The 20,769-nt window shown below is 38.8% G+C and overlaps 1 protein-coding gene across 11 annotated transcripts in view; it reads right to left on the bottom strand.

The window, feature by feature from the left end:
- POC1B (POC1 centriolar protein B) overlaps positions 1-20,769 on the bottom strand; it is a 171,595-nt gene that overhangs the window by 61,089 nt on the left and 89,737 nt on the right. For 7 of the 11 annotated variants that reach the window (XM_019038801.4, XM_004053655.5, XM_055357912.2 and 4 more), the window contains 2 exons: positions 5,901-6,119; positions 391-1,928 (listed from right to left, as the gene is read on the bottom strand). The exons of 1 other annotated variant lie outside the window; for it this stretch is intronic. In XM_019038801.4, the coding sequence (XP_018894346.1) occupies positions 1,824-1,928; positions 5,901-6,119 (324 nt within the window). In that variant the 3' untranslated portion in view covers positions 391-1,823. Of the gene's footprint in view, positions 1-390; positions 1,929-5,900; positions 6,120-20,769 lie in introns of those variants that run through there. 3 more of the 11 variants (XM_055357906.2, XM_063694204.1, XM_063694201.1) reach the window with 1 other exon arrangement.

Genomic DNA, 20,769 nt, shown 5'->3' on the forward strand with positions numbered 1-20,769 from the left:
TAAATAAATAAAGAGGGAAGTTAGAAAAATTTAGTCTGTTGAAAAAGTTTCAAGGCATCTGCATTTATATCATCACTATTTTATATCACTTATAAAGTTCTGTGATGACTGTAAAAACTATGTGGCAACATCAGGTTCTAAGAAGTGGCTACAAGTGGTTCCTAAAGTGTGGACCTCAGGCCAAAAGCATCAGCATCACCTATGAGATTGTTAGAGATGCAAATGATTGGGCCCCACCTGACCCATGGAGTCAGCTATGGAGGTAGGGCCCAGGAAACTGTTTTGACAAGCTCTCCAGAAGACTCACACACACATTAAAGACTGAGTGAGCTGGATGATAAGATGTTTAGTACTTCCGGGTTTTAATCATTTAAAAAGAAAAGGAACAACTTTTTCTTTTAAAGCAAAAATGTCTTTATTGTTTGAAGCATGACAAAATAAAATTGATAGGACATTTCATTTCTTACTTAGTCTTCTCAATGGGGTTATAAAAATACAATGCCACTTAGTTTTTGTAAGCTCTTGAAAATGTCCAGAAGCTCACACTTAGTATGATATTAAAAGGCACTTATAACACACAATAAGATACTTAGAAACCCACCTCATAGATACAATTGAAATTTCTTTGAGAAAAATTTCTAAATATAGAAATAAATAGGACGGCACTATTTCTTCTTTTCCAAAACACAGAATAGCATTTTCCCCATGTTACCTATACACACCATAAATGTGGACACCTCCTCCCATTTTCGTTCTTGATACAGGTTGATAATCAAGCTGAAATTAATTTGCTTGCTTTTCTTCAATTTAATCTCAATTTGGTTTAAAATAAAGCAAAATTCTTAATTTGTATCCAGGATCTTTTAGAATACCTGGCTCATTTTCATTTTGTTTTAAATCACAATTCATTAAATAGGAAGATGATGATGCAAAAATTTTAAAAAGTACTTACTATTTAGCTGCCCAAATCACCCTAAGCAACAATATTTCTGAAGCATGTGTACATACATGTGTGCATATTTTTAAATATCACTTTTGTATCACTCTGACTTTTTAGCATACTGAAAGCACACTAACATAATTTTTGTGAACCATGATCAGATACAACCCAAATCACTCAGCACATTCATCTGTGATAGAAAGATAGGTGAGTTTCATTTCCTTCAGGTTGGCCAATGGATAAACAAAGTACGCCATAAATTAAATAAAAAACCCACTGCCCTATGCTATATCTGTGCTATTGTTAATTAAAATAAGTGTATTCTTGCTGTGGAAATTCTGTGGTCTGGGAATTTTTATTTGTTCATCCTTTCAAGGCATTAGCAAGAAAGGATAATTTCTATTTTGAACAGAAAGACATACAACTAGTCAGATCAATAACTCATTATTGGCATATAGGATGCTATTTTGGAGGTAAGTGAATTATTTCACCCCATGACTGTCTGAATATGGTCAATCTGAAATGACTTAACAGTGAAATCCAGAGATCTGGTTACTTTCCTGTCAGGATTTGGCCTAGAAATGAAAATGGACATTTAAAATAATATGGGGAAAATACAGAGTTGCTTGAATGCTTATCACTTTATTACTGCAATCATAAATGATAGTAATTTAAATTAGTCCTTCACATTGATATGTGTGTCTAAATTAGTCCTTAGATATGCCTTTTCTGCCTTTTGTTCTGTTGCTCACCCTTTTAAGAAATGCCATGATAAATAGCACATGGTTGTGTTGTATGGAGTATCTTGTACTACCTTCCTGAGTGTATGTACATTTGTTCATTTATTGGGCCTCTGCCCAACAAATGAAAATGAATTTTTTATTCAGCTTTTCTGTTGGACAGCACTGAAAAGCTTTTGCTGATTTTCAAGGCAGTCTTTCAGCTTATCCTCTGTCAAAGTCAGTCGCTGCTCCAAGATTGAAACAGTCTGCAAAAAGGAGGATAAAATAATCAATGCCTGGTCCTCTGGTGGTGAGGATGACAATGACAATCTCTGCATAGGAAATCCTTTTTTTTTTTTTTATTATACTTTAAGTTTTAGGGTACATATACACTATGGAATACTATGCAGGAAATCCTTTTAAGAACTGGGATGCCCACCCTTCTACCAAGAAGTTGGCTCAAAAATGAGCCCCAGAACTTGCTGTGCTTCCGGGCCCAACCATAGGGCAAGGCATTATCAAGCAGTTGGAGAAAAGAAAAGAAAAAGAAAAAACCCAAACTGATGTGTTTGAGAAAAAAAGCAGTGAAAGATCAGACCTCTTACGCCTGATCTTCTAAAGCACCAAAACCAGGGAAGAGGCCACACAGCGTTCTAAGTGGTGCCATAAGCTACACACTTAGTGGAGAAGGGGAGGGGGTGCGAAATTCCACATGCCAGCCAGATGCCACTGAAATGTCATCACTACTCATTCTGTCACAATCCAATCCATGGCAAACCGTACCTATAGCACTGCAGATGGATGGCTAGATTGCTTTGAAAATATCCTAACAATCGCCTCCAGTTCCCTCACACAGAAGATGCTAATATTACCTCGTGGAGTTGTTAGGAGGATTGAATAAAATAACGCATGTAAAATGCTTACGCTAGTGTTGGACACACACGGTTTGAATAATCCTGTACTCACTTATTAGCTGAAGGAGTTAGAACACATCCAGAATACATATACAAACACATATACATATATATATTAAATGTTAACATATGTTTTATACATATGTTAAACTTGGGATATCTAATTTTTGTGATACTGGCTACTCTGCCTTCATTCTTTTGTATCTTTTTTTTAAAAAAAAACTTATTATAAAATGAAACATAGATTATTCAGGAACCCACATAAGGTACATGTGTTATTTAATGGATTCTTATAAGAAATACATCCTCAAAACCATCACCCATAGCAAGAACTAGACTCTGCCAGCCACCCCAGAGGAGCCTTCCACATGCCTACCACATGACTTCCTTGCCCGCCCTCTGTAACAGCCACTATCCTGACCTTTACAATGATTGCTTTCTTGTGTTTCTTTATGGTTTTATTTCTCAGATGTACATCCCTAGACACTATAATTTTCTTTCGCATGTCAAGAATTAATGTGTCACTTAAAGTCTCTCTTAATCTACAGGTACCCACCCTCTCCCTCTCTTTTCTTTACAATTTCTCTGTTGATAAGCTCAGGCCATCTGACAAGCTCAGAAACTGCACACTCAGGGTGCAGCTCAGCCTGTTCTTCCATCTTCTGTATATTCTCTAAGTTGGCTGTTGGATCCAAAGGCTTGATCAGGTTAGATGCCTTGGAAAGACTACAGGTGGTGGCCTATTCTCTGATTAGAAGGCAGATTAATAATGTTTGGTCATTTCTCATGAATGTCATAGTGACTCAATGTCTATATCTATTAATTCCTGGAGATTGCAAATGATGATATTCTAATTCTATTATTAAAACATTCTGTTAGTTGGGATAACTAATAAGTAAGAGACATTTTCCTCATCTGCTATTTGGTTACCTAATGGTAGAGTTCATATAGGAAAGGCATGACACTTGCTTGGTATTTTAGTCAACCAGTTTTAAGATAAAAAATTGAATCCCTATCATCTTTTGAATGCAACCAATTTTTAAAGATATTATTTAATAGCTTTTGCCTTCATATTTTATATTATCTATAGATTATTACTAATGAAAAATAATGGTGATGCTGTTAATACAGTCTACCATTTACTGAGTGCCTACTATGTGCCAAGCATTTTATTACACACTTTTTTTTGAGACAGGGTCTTAGTCTGTCACCCAGGCTGGAGTGTAATAGCTTGATCTTAGCTCCCTGCAACCTCTGCCTCATGGGCTCAAGTGATCTTCCCACCTCGGCCTCCTGGGTAGCTGTGACCATAGGTGCGTGCCACCCTGCTCGGCTAATTAACTTGTTGTTGTTGTTGTTGTTGTTGTAGAAATGAGGTCTTAGCACTTTGGGAGGCCGAGCTGGGCGAATCGCTTGAGCCCAGGAGTTTGAGACGAGCCTAGGCAACATAGCAAGACACTGTCTCTATATAATAAAGAATAAAAGAAGAAATGGGGTCTCACTATATTGCCCAGGTTGGTCTTGAACTCCTGGGCTCAAGCAATCCTTCTGCCTCGGCTGCCCAAAGTGCTGGGATTATAGGTGTGAGCCATTGTGCCCAGCCCTTCAGACACTTTTATACATTATCACAGTTCCAAATGCTAAAAGTTATTTATACATTTATTATTAACACCTTTAACACTGGTTAACTCCATCTGTCTACCATCTAAAACATAATTTCATTTAAATTTATTTCTAATTATAGTTCAGTAACGATAAACACCATCCAACTTAGTTAGGTGATGTTAAGTCATCTGTAATTAAAGTAAATCAGAACACATTTGTTTTACTTGCTGCTTGCCCACAGATTCACTGCTCCCCTTTTGCAAGTGTGTTGTGCCTGCTTCTAACCTTTTTAATATGTAAAATGAATCCATCCCCTAAAAATTAAAAATCATAGAGAAATTCAGTACAGCTTAAAGTGATTTATTTAGCTTTGAATCTGGTAAAAAGGAGGAGAAATAGGTCATGAAACTGAAAGAACAGGGAATGGAAAGATTCACTTGGGAGGGACCCTAATGAGAACTCAATGTTGAAAGGTAACAGTTTAGGTGAGGAAGTTATGGCAATATGGGAAACAAACCAACTACAACTAAATTTGACATGAAGGGAAGAGGGCAATGGCCTTTAAGGAAAAGAGATGTCTGATAAATACAGAGAAAGTCACGTCTAGTACAATATTACAAAATGAAAGTGAGTGATTTTTAATATGATTTTCATTGAGCAAATCATATGATGACTCCAAGTTCTCACATGGCTCTTTCTCACAATCTGTCAGATGCCTCCAAAGGCCCTGAGGTGATAACTACAGGATAAAAATATTCACTTAAATTAGTGGTTTTCAACACTGGCTGTAAAACAGAATCATATGGGGGTTCTTAAAAGACTGATGCTAGGGGCTTATCCCAGACCAATGGAAATGGACTCTCTGGAGGTGAAAACCAGGTATATGTACATTTTTTAGCTGCTCTAATGATTATAATTTACAGTCAGGGTTGAGAACCAGTTGGGTGATTTCTATGCAAAAGCTATTTCTATTTGAAATATTTTTCTGGACAAGCAATTGACATCTCTGTAGTTCATATTTTACCATCTTTTTATATAACTTGCTACTGTCCACTCTGACAAATATTAGTATCTAGTATTCTCATTCTACACATCAAAGAGGAAGAAGAGAAGACTTATTCAAAGGGAACAATGAATCAACAGAGTTGGAAGAGAAACCTTTGGTGTATGCATTTCAACATACCACTTCCTTTAAATTATGTCTATACCTTGTAACCAAGAATTTTGGTATATTATTTAAGATGCATTGTATTTTTCTTTGCAAAGGTAAACTGGCCTCAAAAAAGTGGATAATATTCTAACATGGGAATGCAAAACCATCATGCCTGGAAGATCACTGCATCAAGGTAAGAGGCTTTGGAATAAGAGAAGTTAAATACTGGACAGTGAGAACATTTTCAAAGTAAAAAACTATAAACATTGGCAATATTTCATACTAACCAGAAATGGTTACTCCCAATACATTTTTCTTATGGCTCTAAATATTTTCTTACAAATGGCTTAAGCTGTGTGAATGTGTGTGTGTGCACGTGCGCACACAAATGCATAGGCTCTGAGCTTATCTCCACAAGTTCTTGTTTAGGGCATTGCCACCTTGAGTTTGCTTTGCTAGTACAGAAAAATCTCCCCTGCTCTGCTAGTTCTGCAACTTGCTGTATCCAGAATTGTTTTGTGTATTTTACCCCCAAGTGCAACTCATGCAACCTGTGTCATGCCCACCTGTGTCAAAACATTGAGTTGTTCCATAATATGCTCTAAAGCATCAGTCACAGCGAGAGGTATGCTCCTTTGACTTTCACAGGGGAGGTCACTCATGTCTTCTGTTTTCTTTTTCGTGGTTGTTGGCGAACATTCTGGTGACATTAAGGAAGGGTTCAAGAAATATCCACAGGCCTCTTCACCCTTGTCTGGCAGAGTCCTACCACTGGTTTCTGTTGTCTTTAATGTCACAGAAAATGTAGGAAGAGTTATATTTTCCAAACTTTAAAATGATATATATAAAAGTTTAAAATATTCCTCTTCTAAAAAGCCCAGGCTTACATTGAAGATTTATCCCCAACTATAATAAGTTATGGAAATTACTATAATTAAATACGGAATTATTATAATTCTTATAATAAGGAAACAAAGCTAACAGTGAATAGAGACAATTTCCTTGACTTTCTTTTCAATGAAACACACTTTCCATACACTGATCTGAGGGATCTACCATTAAAAAGATTGCTAGATGCAGTTTAATTCTTAATTTAAAAACAATATTCACATCTATTAGGATGACTATTATCAAAAAAATGAAAAATAACAAGTGTTGGTGAGAATGTGGAGAAATTGAAACACTTGTCCATTGCTAGTAGGAATGTAAAATGGTTCAGCTGCTTTGGAAAATAGTTTGGCTGTTCGTTACCCCCAAAATTAAACATAAAATTACCATATGATCCAGCAATTCTACTCCTACGTATACATCCAGGAGAACTCTGAAAGCAGGGACTCAACTGGATACTTGTACAGCAATGTTCATAGCAACATTATTCACAATAGCCAAAAGCTAGAAACAACGATAGATGAACGTATACACAAAATGTGGTATAAACATACAATGAAATATAATTCAGCCATAAAAAGGAATGGAATTCTGATACATGTTATAACATGGATACATCTTGAAAACATGCTAAGTAAAATGAGCCAGACACAAAAGGACAAAGACTATGTGACTGCACTTATATGAGGTGCCTAGAATAGGTAAATTCCTAGAGATAAAAAGTACAGTAGAGGTTACCAGGGGCAGGAGGTAGGGATAATAGGGAGTTATTGCTCAAGGAGTACAGAGTTTCTACTTGGAATGATGAAAAAATTCTGGAAATAGATAGTGATGATGGTTATAAAACACTGAATACTGTGAATATACTTAATGCCAGTGAATTGTATACTTAAGAGTGGTTAAAATGATAAATTTTACATTATGTATATGTTACCACAAGAGAAAAACAGAAAGTCCTCCATATGGCAATGAACAATCCAAAAATAAAATTAAGAAAATAATTCCATTTACAATGGAATAGCATAAAAAATATTTATGAAAAAAGTTAACAAAAGAAATGTAAGGCTGGGTGTGGTGGCTCAAGCCTGTAATCCCAGCACTTTGGGAGGCCAAGGTGGGCAGATCACCTGAGGCCAGGAGTTTGAGACCAGCCTGGCCAACATGGTGAAAGTCTCTACTAAAAATACAAAAATTAGCCAGGTGTGGTGGTACATGCCTGTAATCCCAGCTACCTGGGAGGCTGAGGCAAAAGAATCACTTGAACCTGAGAGGCAGACGTTGCAGTGAGCCAAGATCACGCCACTTTACTCCAGCCTGGGTGACAGACCAAGGCCATGTTTCAAAAAAAAAAAAAAAAAAAGAAATGTAAGACTTGTGTACTGGAAACTATTATACAAACCATCACTGAAAGAAATAAAAGATCTAAACAAATAAACATCCCATATCCAAAATTTATGAATCAAAAACCTTAATATTATTAAGATGGCAATACTCCCCACATTGATATGCAGATTCAGTGCAAACCCTATCAAAATCCCATTTGTCTTTTTTGCAGAGGTTGATAAGCTGATCCTAAAACTCATATGGAAATGCAAGAAACCCATAACAGCTCAAATAATATTGATGAAAGAAATGTGAAGGACTCATACTTCCAAATTTCAAAACTTATTGTAAAACTATAGCAATTAAGACAGTGTGGCACTGACACAAGAATAGACATATAAATCAAAGAAACAAAACTGAGAGTGCAGAAATAAACCCTTCCATTTATGGTCAGTTGATTTTTGACAAGGTTGCCAAGACAATTTAATCAGGAAAGAATTATCTTTTTAACAAATGGCATGGGGAAAACCCAATATCCACATTCAAAACAATGAATTTGGGTCTCTACCTCACACCATCTACAAAATTAACTCAAAATGGATCATAAAGGGCGGGGCATAGTGGTTCATGCCTGTAATCCCAAAGTGTTAAGAGACGAAAACAGGAGGATTGCTTGAGGCCAAGAGTTTGAGATCAGCCTGGGCAACATAAGGAGACCCCATCTCTACAAAAAATAAAAAAATAAAAAACTTAGACAGGCATGCTAGTGTGTGCCTGTAGTTCTAGCTACTCAGGAGGCTGAGGCTGGAGAATGGCTTGAGCCCAGGAGTTTGAGGCTGCAGTGAGCTATGATGGCACCACTGCACTCCAGCCTGGGCTACAGAGTGAGAAACTCTGTCTCTTAAAAACAAAACAAAACAAAACCACATCCTCAAAACGATCCTATTAGTATCACTTCGAATTACTCAACTCCTTATGAAAGAGAAAAGCTACAACTGTACTGAAAACATCCAGAAGAAAGGCTCCTAACAATCACAGATTCTGAAAGATCAAGTTAACATAAAGGATTTTTAATGCTACTCAGTCATACTTAGAAGCATCTATGGACCAACCACCTATTCATGCTCTGAGCTAAAGGAACTAGGAAGACAACATAACTGCACTTATCTACATGGGTCTGCAGCTACTGAGCTGATAGCAAGGACTAAAATGGGAGCACTGTAGAGGTGAGTATGGAAATACAAAGGATTCTCTAAGAAATCTTGACTCATGATCATAGTCTACATTCCTGATCCTAGACCTCATTCACTGGGAACAAAATATGGATGTCCATGCTCCACAACCATCCTCACCCCCAAACAAATAGTTCCTGCTCAAAGAACAGGCTTTAAAAAACAAACAAACAAACAAAAAACATTGCTTCTGCTCTGCCTGCAATGGCTTTCTCTGCCATCCTAGCATGACTGCATCCTTCTTGACCTCCAAATTTCAGCTTAACTGTCCCATCTTCAGAAATGTAGTCCCTGACCTGACTACCCTACTGAAGCTGGACCTTTCATTCTCCAGCATGGCATCCTGATGCTTTCCTCTGTAACTGACCAGAATTTGTATTTATGTATTTGCTGCTTGTCTATTGTCTGTCTCCCTCACTAGACTACTATGTTTACTCTTCTCATCACTGCATCCCTTGGATCATTTCTAGTACTTAGCAGAAGCTTGAATATTTTTGAAAATGTTAACCACTTGTATACAGATTTTTTTTTTTTTTGAGATGGAGTCTCATTCTGTCGCCCAGGCTGGAGTGCAGTGGTGCAATCTCAGCTCACTGCAAGCTCTGCTTCCCGGGTTCACACCATTCTCCTGCCTCAGCCTCCCGAGTAGCTGGGACTACAGGTGCCCACCACCACCTCCAGCTACTTTTTTGTATTTTCAGTAGAGACGGGGTTTCACCATGTTAGCCAGGATGGTCTCGATCTCCTGACCTTGTGATCTGCCCGCCTCGGCCTCCCAAAGTGCTGGGATTACAGGAGTGAGCCACTGCGCCTGGCTGTATACAGATTTTATTATTGCTCTCACAGATGGAAACCAAATTATCTATAACCAAGACAGTTTTTTTGAAAAAATATGGATCACAACATATCTAAGTATGTATATACATGGCCACAAATATTATTAATCATATTGTAATAACAGCTTCAGACCTTCTTGGAAAAAGGCCCCAATCATTCATTGAACTCTGGAGGTTTGCAGTCAAGGTCGTTAGTATAGAAAGGACAATAGGAAAATTGGCAAAGATGATTTAAGACCATAGACAATCTAAGCAATAAAAGAGCTCCAATAGGTTTTCTTGTTTGGGACCAGCAAAAAATATATTATTATCATATGACATATGGAAATGAAAGAAAAAAGGGAAAAGCATATGGGCAGAGAGAAAAAAGGGTGCCAGCTCTCCATCCTACAACATTAGCCAACTGACATCTCTCTTTGTCTCTCAAAGGTATTGAAACCTAGGTATTAGCAGATAGCTTTCTACCAACCAACCCTGTCTTTACATCCTGTTTGTACAGGAGAAAAGTGAGATGCACAGCGTGGGGGAGGTTCAATACATTCCATTCATAAATATTTTTTAAAAAGGTACAAAGGGAAAAACATGCTGTTTAAGATTCCTGGCTGATAGAAGTCCAGCAAGTGAGTCTGTAGTCCCTGCTTCTCTCAGCACATTGAGATACTCTCCTATTTCAAAGGTGCTAATATTCAGTTTTGAGTAAATACTTACTAAGCATCTATCTATACATACTATCATACAATGATAAATGTATGTATGGTATGATGCCCGCTCTCAAGGATTCTCTGTTGTGATGAGAGAATTCAGACCAGGCAGGGCCCAAATCCTCCACAATGCCTGGCTCATCTCTGGCACTGCTGAATGAGCAGGAAATAAACAAGCAGACAGAACATAAGCAAACACATGATTGCAAGACTGCAGAAAAAACAAATGCTTTGGTAGTTCATAAAAAGAAGAAATTACATCATGTTCTCATTTCCCACCTCTTACTTCTATTGCTAACACAGTGTGATACAGTGAAGCAATAGTAATACAATCATTGATTGATCCTACAAATGAGGACCTCCTATGGTAGGCATTAGAGCTATAGCAAAGAACAAGTCAGACATGGTATCTTGCTTCATGGAGCTTACAATACTCTAGGGAAGTACTTTATCAAAAAGGTTGGCAGGGCAATCACTACTCTTAAGTTCTTCTTTGGATAACCCCATGGTTGCCATCTCGAAGATGGGAAATGCAGCCTCACCAAGGGCAAAGAATGAATCTAAGGGCTGAGAAATCCTTATCTATATAGGTCAAAAGGACTCACTTTTCACCTGAACAAATGAAATGGAGTAAAAGATACAGATCTGACTGATGCAAAGAACTATGAAAGTCCTGAGAACTGAATACAAAACATATCACATCCTGGGGACAAATGACTCTTAAAAGGTTCTTTAAATACCATGGTTAATTCTAATGCATACATCTTCATTTGTCACTTATTTTTGAGGATGAATTATTTTAATGCATCAATGAAAACTGAAAATTTGGCATTGCCAAACAAATTTTTATTAGAAAATTAACCATTCAACAACATAACCATGGTCCACACACATCTAAACTATTATTATTTACATAATTAACAAAGGAATATTCAAGATACTGTGGCGCTCAACTACATGTGAAAGTTCATACATTGTATCTACTCCCCTTCCTCCTTTCCTCTTCTCTCCTTCTACTACCACCCTTTCCACCACCCACCCTCTGGGCTGGTGAGTCAGAATTAATCACTAGTGCCATTTCACTCCCACAAGACTTCGTGCCATCAGTAGAGGATTTCTCACTCCTTATTATATTTGTGTTTACATATCCGTATTCCCCATTAGATTATGAACCCCTCATGTGGGGTCAATAACTTTATCATCTCAGGTGCTTGGCATAGCACATGAGACACAGACAAAGCTCCACATTGGTTGAACTGAATTTAATGGACTGTCCTGCATCAGCTGAGCCAATCACAAAAAATTAAATATTAGCAATTTGATAGTATTTGAAGAGACATATTACCCCCCAAAGTTAAACTAATGCCATTTTCTATTAAAAATTACAATCTTAAATGCCTTCTCAGAGGTACAGTGAGGAAGCAATGTAAGCATATATTATCTAACTGCAAATCACTGGTAGATTTTTATCCCCTAAAGGCATACTTGATAGCTTCTGGCTGAATAACAGATGGATTTTTCTAACAAATGTGAGTGCAAAAGTAGGCATTTCACATGTAAAGATAATCAGTGACTTGAACTTTAGATATACATTCAATCAGTTGGTTAAAATAAGTTAGTTTTGGTTTACAACTAACATTTCTACTCTTGGTTTAATTCTGTAAGTAGAGAACAAAACAGATAAAAGGCAGAAAATATCTAAGCCAAAGTGTTTCCCATTATTGAAGGTTCTAAAATAGACTTGGGAAGGTCATTTGTCAGAGATATTGTGAAAGATATACAAACATCAAATCAGGAAATTCAATTGAATGCCTTTTAAAGCCCTTTTTATTCCTGATGTTCTGAGATTTTTAAATCACTACACACACACACACACACACACACACACACGCACAGGCACACGTATGTATAAAACGTCTGCCTGAAATAGACTAGAATAACAACAAAAAAAGCCTTTTGCCTTGGACAAAAATAAAAGCAAATATTTTTCAAAGAAAGACTATATCATTTATTTTCAATGATAAAATTTAGAGTAGGGATTGGAAACTTCAATAATCTCTACATAAGATCTAAGATAATGAATATATGCCATTTGTTCAAGCAAAATTATTTTATTTAGCACCTATGTGCCAGGCAAAATTACAGGTGCCAGAGATACAGGACTGTGTTCATTTCCTTCTGCTGCTGTAACAAATTGCCATAAACTTAGTGGTTTAAAACAACATAGATTTATTATCTTATAGTTTTGGAGATTGCAAGTCCAAAACAGGATTAACGGGGCTAAAAACAAGGTGTCAGTAAGCTGCACTCCTTCTGAAGGCTCTAGGAGAGAATCCATTCCTTGCCTTTCCAGCTTCTAGAGGCTGTCCACATTCCTTAGCCCATGGCTGCATCACTCCAATAACTGCTTTAATTGTTTTATCTTCTCTAATTCTCATGAATCCCTCTTTCCGTATAAGGACCCTTGTGATTATATGGGGCCCGGTCAGATAATCCAGGATAACCTCCCCATCTCAAGAGCCTTAACTTGGCCGGGCATGGTGGCTCATGCCTGTAATCCTAGCACTTTGGGAGGCCAAGGTGGGCGGATTGCCTGAGCTCAAGAGTTTGAGACCAGCCTGGGCAACACGGTGAAACCCTGTCTCTACTAAAATACAAAAGAAATTAGCCAGGAGTGGCGGCATGCACCCATAGTCTCAGCTACTCAGGAGGCTGAGGCAGGAGAATCGCTTGAACCTGGGAGGCGGAGGTTGCAGTGAGCCGAGATCGAGCCACTGTACTTCCAGCCTGGGCAACAGAGCAAGACTCTGTTTCTTAAAAAAAAAAAAAAAAAAGCCTTAATTTAATCACATTTGCAAAGCCCTCTTTGCCATGTAAGGAAACATTTTCATAGATTCTGGGGATGAAGACATAAATATTTTTGAGAGGAATGGTTGTTCTGCCTACCTCAAGGAGTGAATAAAGAGGCCCTGCTATCATGGTTATACTCTAGTGGGTGAAGGAGAAAAGTAAATATGTAGATATGTGATGTAATGCTAGGTGACAAGGGTTAGGAAGAAAAATAAAGCTAAGCAATGTGCTGTGTTATGATGTAGCTATGCTGATGCAAATTTTATGGAGAAGTGGTAAAGAATAAATTTTGGACGTGTTATGTTTGAGAGGCCTATTAGACTTTCAAGGGGAACAGTCATTAATACAATTGGAAATATATGATTCTAGATTTCTGTGGAGAAGCTGGGTCTAGAAATATAAATTTGGGAGTTACTGGCACGTAGATCTTTTTATCCATGGGTCTATGATCACTAGGAAGGAGCCAAACAAGAGAAGAGTTGCAGAGACTTTAGAAGGCAGGAGCAGGAAAGGTGACTGGTGGCCCTTGAGGTTGAAGACTACTGGCCCAGAAGTCAAGTGAGGAAAGAGCTTCCAGGAGGAAACAGTGATCACCAGGATCAAGTGCCACACACAGGTGGACCGAGATGAGTCCTTCGGACCCTGACATGAATGGAAGAGTGGGGATGAATGCTTGATTGGATAGCACTCAGAAGAATGCAAAGTGAAGAAATAAAGATAGTGAATCTAAGCAACTCTTTTTTTTAGAAGACTTTTGCTATAAATGGGAGAAGAGCAATGAGACAGGAGCTGGAAAGGGATGAGGGGCCAAATGAGGTTTTCATTTATGAAGATGAGAAATATATCACAAATGTGTGCTGATAGAAAGAGCAAGCATAAAGAGAGCACTGATGACACAGGAGAGTGAGGGGATAACTACTCAATAAATGGGCTGGATAGACAGTGGCTGAGTGCCCATGGAGCTTTGTGTAAATAAATTTATGGTGAGACCAGCCAAGATGGCTTTCTAGACAAATCCAGCCCCTTGGGTGTAGGCGTAAAGGAGCCAGAGAAACAGATTTAACCCAGGTTGGCATTTTTCTAGGTGAGGATAACAGAGGGAGAAAGGGACAAGACCATGGATGTAATGATGGACCACAGAATGTAAGTTGGGTAAAGGAGGCCCAGACACAGGGAGCAGGCAGTGTAAAGCAGGAGGCTTGCTGGATGGACGCCTTTCTGGGGCTGACGAATTACCAAAATGGGAGGACTAGAAGAGTGTTGGCCAAAGAGTGGGAGGCTTTACACTAAGTTTGCCATCAGCACAAAGGACTCGGATAGTCACAGAGATCATCTGAGAATCTTGACAAAGAGGATGGCTGCCTTTCAGAAGTGACTCAGAGTTTTGCTCTAAATTTGGTTCATTTCTTAAGATCAAAAGCCAATGTTGACTAAGGAGTGGATGGATCCATTAGGGAAACAGAAAAAGGAACTGTAGACTCACCCAGATGGGGCTGTCACAGGACCACAACAAAGAATTCATTTTCAATTCTTAACATTCTTGAAAACATAGGCTGTTGATCCTGAAGGAAAAAATGACAATTTTCTGTCTTCTGAACAGTGGATTATGTATCCTTGTAGGAACATACTCATCTGATCAAGTCTGATTGACTTAAAAGTATGACTAGGATATAATCAAAAAATGTCATGTGAAATTTTGTCCTCCAAACTAAATTTGCTGAATTAAGACTTGTTTGTCCCTCAGGAGAAAACATGCATCTTTTTCTCAAAGAAAGAGCCTTCAGCTTTGGGGATAAGATTTTATAGAGGACTTTGCTTTTTCTTCTTGAGACCAAATTGGAAATTGCATTTTTATCAGAAGACTTGAAAAATATACCATGTAGCTATCAACTGAAATATCCAAATGATTAATTCAGTCACCTCGGAAAAGACAGCTGAGGCTACAAATCTACCGTCTGTCTTTGTCTTTAATCTTTATTATAATCTCTAGAGAAACCTATTAATTTTGAAGCCATTAATGGGTAGTATACAGCTAGGACAAATGGAATCTGTACAAAAATTTCCTTCTATGTTTCACTTCTTATATGATTAAGAAAACACAAACCATCAATTCCTCAAAGGAGGATCTACTTCCTAATGCTGTATGCTGATCTAAAAGTGCACTGCACCAGATGGATCTTAATTAATGATAAAAATACTAACCAAAATTATCTGGGAGTAGGGGATAATATGGGTAACAGGTAGTGATATAGAATTAGTGCTCTCTCTTCTAATATTAAACTAAAAAGCCTACAAGTGCATGATATTCCCAGTACTCCAAATGAACATAACACCAACTTTCTGCATAAAATTTCCTGCAAACTCAAAAGGGAAAACAAGTAGCCATTACTTCTTTTGTGAACTGTGCCATTACACTTCGAAGGGATCCATCCTCATTATCTGTTCCATAACAAATTCAACAAGAATCTTTTATACAACATGCTAAGTGAATAGGGCAAAGATCTATAGTTATCTTTCACACTGTTCAACAAACCCCAAAGAAAAAAATAAGATATTTTCAGATGTAGTTTTAAAAGGGATAAAAGATTTTCATTTTCAGGCAGCTGAGTGAAAAATGTATTTAATATTTTTTTTAAAAAAACTTAGCAGACAAAGATCTATCATCTATTTTAAAAATCTAGTTCCATTGTTTTACTGGATGAAAAATGATTTCCTAACAATAATATAGGAAGCCAATCTAACATCAAACAATTAGATCTATGAAATTAATAAAAAATATTTAACCCTATGATAAAGATTATATAACTGGATACAGTTGAAAAACTGTGGCATAAAAATCTCCAGGAAGAATGACATTCTTTTTTTTTTTTTTTTTTTTTTTGAGATGGAGTCTCACTTTGTTGCCCAGGCTGGAGTGCAGTGGTGCCATCTCGGCTCACTGCAACCTCTGCCTCCTGGGTTCAAGAAATTCTCTTGTCTCAGCCTCCTGAGTAGCTGGGACTACAGGTGCACACCACCACACTCAGCTAGTTTTTGTATTTTTAGTAGAGACAGGGTTTCACCATATTGGTCAGGCTAGTCTCAAACTCCTGACCTAAGGTGATCCACCTGCCTTGGCTTCCCAAAGTGGTGGGACTATAGGCGTGAACCACCGTGCCCAGCCACAATAGCATTCTTAAATTGCTTATGAGTAGAGTATCAAATCCTTCATTATAAATAACAAAAAATAAGATTCTATGATAACATGATGCAGTTTAAATATTTTTCCTCCATATATTTTCACGTGTAAAATCATGTAGGTGTTTTCCTCCTTTCTTATTTTGCTGGTGGAAGAAACTCAGAAAGCAAAGATAATAAAAACAATGGCTATGTTTATATAGAAAGATTTTTTTTCCTATAATTACCATGGGGAAAAATGGCCCACCAAAAATAACATTCAAATTTAACCATAAAATTCAAAAATACTTTTCATAGATGCCATGAGTCAAAGAGAATATGAGCTAGATTCTTTTACTTTATAATCAGAATGATGAAGAATTATGATAATATATCTTTTCTCAAACACGCATATGCATGTGTGTGTATGAACATACACACAGATGAGTAAGCAGGAAGTTTTTTTTTTTTTGAGACAGAGTCTCACTATGTCGCCAGGCTGGAGTGTAGTGGCACGATCTCGACTCACCACAACCTCCGCCTCCCAGGTTCAAGTGATTCTCTTGCCTCAGCCTCCTGAGTAGCTGAGACTACAGGTGCACACCACCATGCCCAGCTAATTTTTCTATTTTTAATAGAGACGGGGTTTCACCATGTTGGCCAGGATGGTCTTGATCTCTTGATCTCTTGACCTTGTGATCCACCCATCTCGGCCTTCCAAAGTGCTGGGATTACAGGCACAAGACACCGTGCACGACCGCAGGAAGTTTTTAAAGAGGAAGTCATAATACCACTAAAGCATGTCACTACATTATGACATACTTTATATGAAACAAAACCCATTATGTTTCATAGCCATTAAACATGATGGGCTTTATCCATTTAAAATTTCAGTCTCAGAATTTACCAAATAACCAGCATGGTTCAAATAAGCATTCTTTGCTGGGCACAATGGCTCATGCCTGTAATCCCAGCACTTTGGGAGGCTGAGATGGGTGGATGACCTCAGGTCAGAAGTTCGAGACCAGCCTGGCCAACATGGCAAAACCCCATCTCTACTAAAAATACAAAAATTAGCTGGGCTTGGTGGCATGTGCCTGTAGTCCCAGCTATTTGGGGGGCTGAGGCAGAAGAATCACTTGAACCTGGGAGACGGAGGTTGCCGTGAGCCAAGATCGCTCTACTGTATTCCAGCCTGGGCGATGGAGCAAGACTCAATCTCAAAAAACAACAACAACAAAAAAAACCCAAAAAACAAAAAAAAAAATATAAGCATTCTTTTAATGATGCCTCTTGATAAATGAGGTGCAATTAATGTAGATCATCTCTTTATCATAATCATTATCGCATACTATGGAGCAGCAGTTTAGGAGTCACCCTGTGGGACCAAGTGTCTGAATCAATCAAGTCAAGATTCTCAAATCCAGATTTCTGTACTGGATGCTCCACAACCAACCCCTGTCTCTTCCTGTCCTAATAAACAGTGCCATTATCCAGCCAGCAGCCAAAAATTTGAGAGATATTCTTGACTCTTCCCTCTTCTCCCATGTACAATCAGTAAACAGAACTTATTGACTCTCTCAATACCTCATGAGCCAGTCTCCTCTTCTTCATCCCCTATGCTACAGCACTCGATCAGACAGTTGTCACCTCATGTCTGGATTACTATTACAATAGCCTCCTAATCCTCCATGCCTCTAGTTTTATCTCCCTCCAACCCCTCCTTTTTCACATCTCCAGAGTAACTGTTCTAAAATCCAAATTTTCTTTTGTCACTCTCCTGGCTGAAAATCCTTCACTGGTCCCCCCAATTCTTAGGGTGAATCCAAATACCTCCAAAAACCTTCAAAACACATTTGAGATCATTCACAATCCATCCTCATCTTCTCTTGTTCCTCAACCTCATGCAATGCTGAGGCAAACCTGAAATGTCCGGTTTCCTGAATTCACTCCCCTCTCAGGGCTTCTTGATTTGTACTTTCTGAGCTCTGTCCTCGTTCCTCTTATTATCAGGCAAATTTTTAAAGGATCAGCTCAAGTATCACTCACTTTTGGGAAGCTGTATCTGTAACTTTTCTGTCTTCCACTCAAATTCTCCGGGTACATATTTGACCCCCCCACCCCCACCATATAGTTTCTTTATTTAAACACTCCACTAATTACTCCCATAGCAATTTAGGCCCATATCATTATTATTGAACTTGCTCTTTCATTTGTACATTCTCATTGCTTGATATATAACAGGTACTCAATAAATTTACTAAATAAGATTTTAAAAATTGCCCAGGTGCAGTGGCTCACGCCTGTAACCCCAGCACTTTGGGAAGCCGAGGCGGGTGGATCACTTGAGGTCAGGAGTTTGAGACCAGCCTGGCCAACATGGTGAAACCCCATCTCGACTAAAAATACAAAAATTAGCAGGGAGTGTTGGTGTGGCCTGCAGTTCCAGCTACTCCAGAGGCTGAGGCAGGAGAATTGCTTGCTCAAACCTGGGAGGCGGAGGTTGCAGTGAGCCGACATTGTGCCACTGCACTCCAGCCTGGGCGACAGAGTGAGAAACCGTCTCAAAAAAAAAAAATTAAAAAATCTATTATAGCTTACTCATTTTCTCACCCTTCCCTCTACTCACTTTTCTACTCCCTTCATACTGGTTCGCATCTGTATTACTCCATTAAAAAAGCTCTTCAGGTCGGGCGTGGTGGCTCACGCCTGTAATCCCAGCACTTTGGGAGGCGAGGCGGGTAGATCACGAGGTCAGGAGATCGAGACCATCCTGGCTAACACGGTGAAACCCCGTCTCTACTAAAAATACAAAAAATTAGCTGGGCGCGGTGGCGGGCACCTGTAGTCCCAGCTACTGAGGAGGCTGAGGCAGGAGAATGGCGTGAACCCGGGAGGCAGAGCTTGCAGTGAGCCGTGATAGCGCCACTGCACACCCGCCTGGGTGAAAGAGCAAGACTCCGTCTCAAAAACAAACAAACAAACAAACAAAAAGCTCTTCAAAAGGTTAGCAATAATCTCCACCAAATTATCAAACATTTTTCAAACTTTCTCTGGACTTTTGGCAATGCTGACTCTATCGTCCTCTTGAAACTATCCTCCTTCCTTGGCTGCCATGACACCATACTCTTTGGCTTCCTTGTTACCTACTAGTCCTTCTCTGCCTTATTTGCAGGCTTATCATCTTTCATCAGATCATTTTATTAAAATTCCTCAGGGAATAGTCCCAAACCCTCTTCTGATTCTATACCTTCTACTCAGGCAATTGTATCTATGGTTGCTGCTTCAGTTACCACATACATGCAGAATACTCACTTATTCTTGTTTCCACTCTAGACCTTTCCTTTAAGCTACAGATATGTGTACACAACTGCATGTCTGATAGGTACTCCTGGAGGTTTCAAAGGAAAGTCAAACTCAGTATGTCCAAACCGGAACTTGAAATCGCAAATTTGGTCCCCTTAGGAAATCCCCTACTTCAATGAATGGCACATCATTGTATAAGCTAAAAACCCAGGGATTATCTTTGCTAACCCACTTCTTACCCCTGCTTACATATCTCTCAAACGAATTCCATTCTCTTGATTTCCACTAAGATGATCCTAATCCCAGCTACCTTCAGTTTTTGTCTGGACTACTGACTTTTTCTTTTAACCGGTTTCCATGTGTCTCTTCAACTAGCAGGAAGCTTGTTTTCAAGCTACAAAGGGCAAAATCATGAAAACGCCTGCATGCCTGATTCCTATGATCCTCTCTAAGCTTGGCTCACATAACACCTTGCCCCACTCCATCTCTCGGTCCCAGACTTTTTTTACAGGTCCTAAAGTAACACAAGCTCCCCCACAGACACAGCCTTTGTATATATTCTGTCGTCTGCCTAGAACATTCCAGTTCTCCCAACCTTTCACTTCAACTCCTACTGAGGCTTTAGATCAGCACTTCTCAAACTTTAATGCACACACAAATCACCTGGGGATCTTATTAAAATGCAGGGTCTGATTTGGTAGGTCTGGGGTGCGACCTGTGAATCTGAATTTCTACTAAACTCTTAGGTGATGCTCAAGCACACTGTCCATGAATCATATTTTGAGTAGCAAAGTTTTATTTTATTTTGTTTTATTTATTTATTTTTTGAGACAGAGTCTCACTCTATTGCCCAGGCTGGAGTGAAGTGGCATGATCTTGGCTCACTGCAACTCTGCCTCCTGGGTTCAAGTGATTCTCTCGCCTCAGCCTCCTGAGTAGCTGGGATTACATGCATGCACAACCATGCCTGGCTAATTTTTTTGTATTTTTAGTAGAGACGGGGTTTTGCCATTTGGCCAGGCTGGTCTTGAACTCCTGACCTCAGGTGATTCACCTGCCTCAGCCTTGCAAAGTGCTGGGATTACAGGCATGAGCCACCATGCCCGGCCTTGAGTAGCAAGGTTTTAGATCTCAGCTCAAATA

The sequence above is a fragment of the Gorilla gorilla genome, chromosome 10 (genome assembly GCF_029281585.2).
Source record: "Gorilla gorilla gorilla isolate KB3781 chromosome 10, NHGRI_mGorGor1-v2.1_pri, whole genome shotgun sequence".
Classification (NCBI taxonomy): Eukaryota; Metazoa; Chordata; class Mammalia; order Primates; family Hominidae; genus Gorilla; species Gorilla gorilla.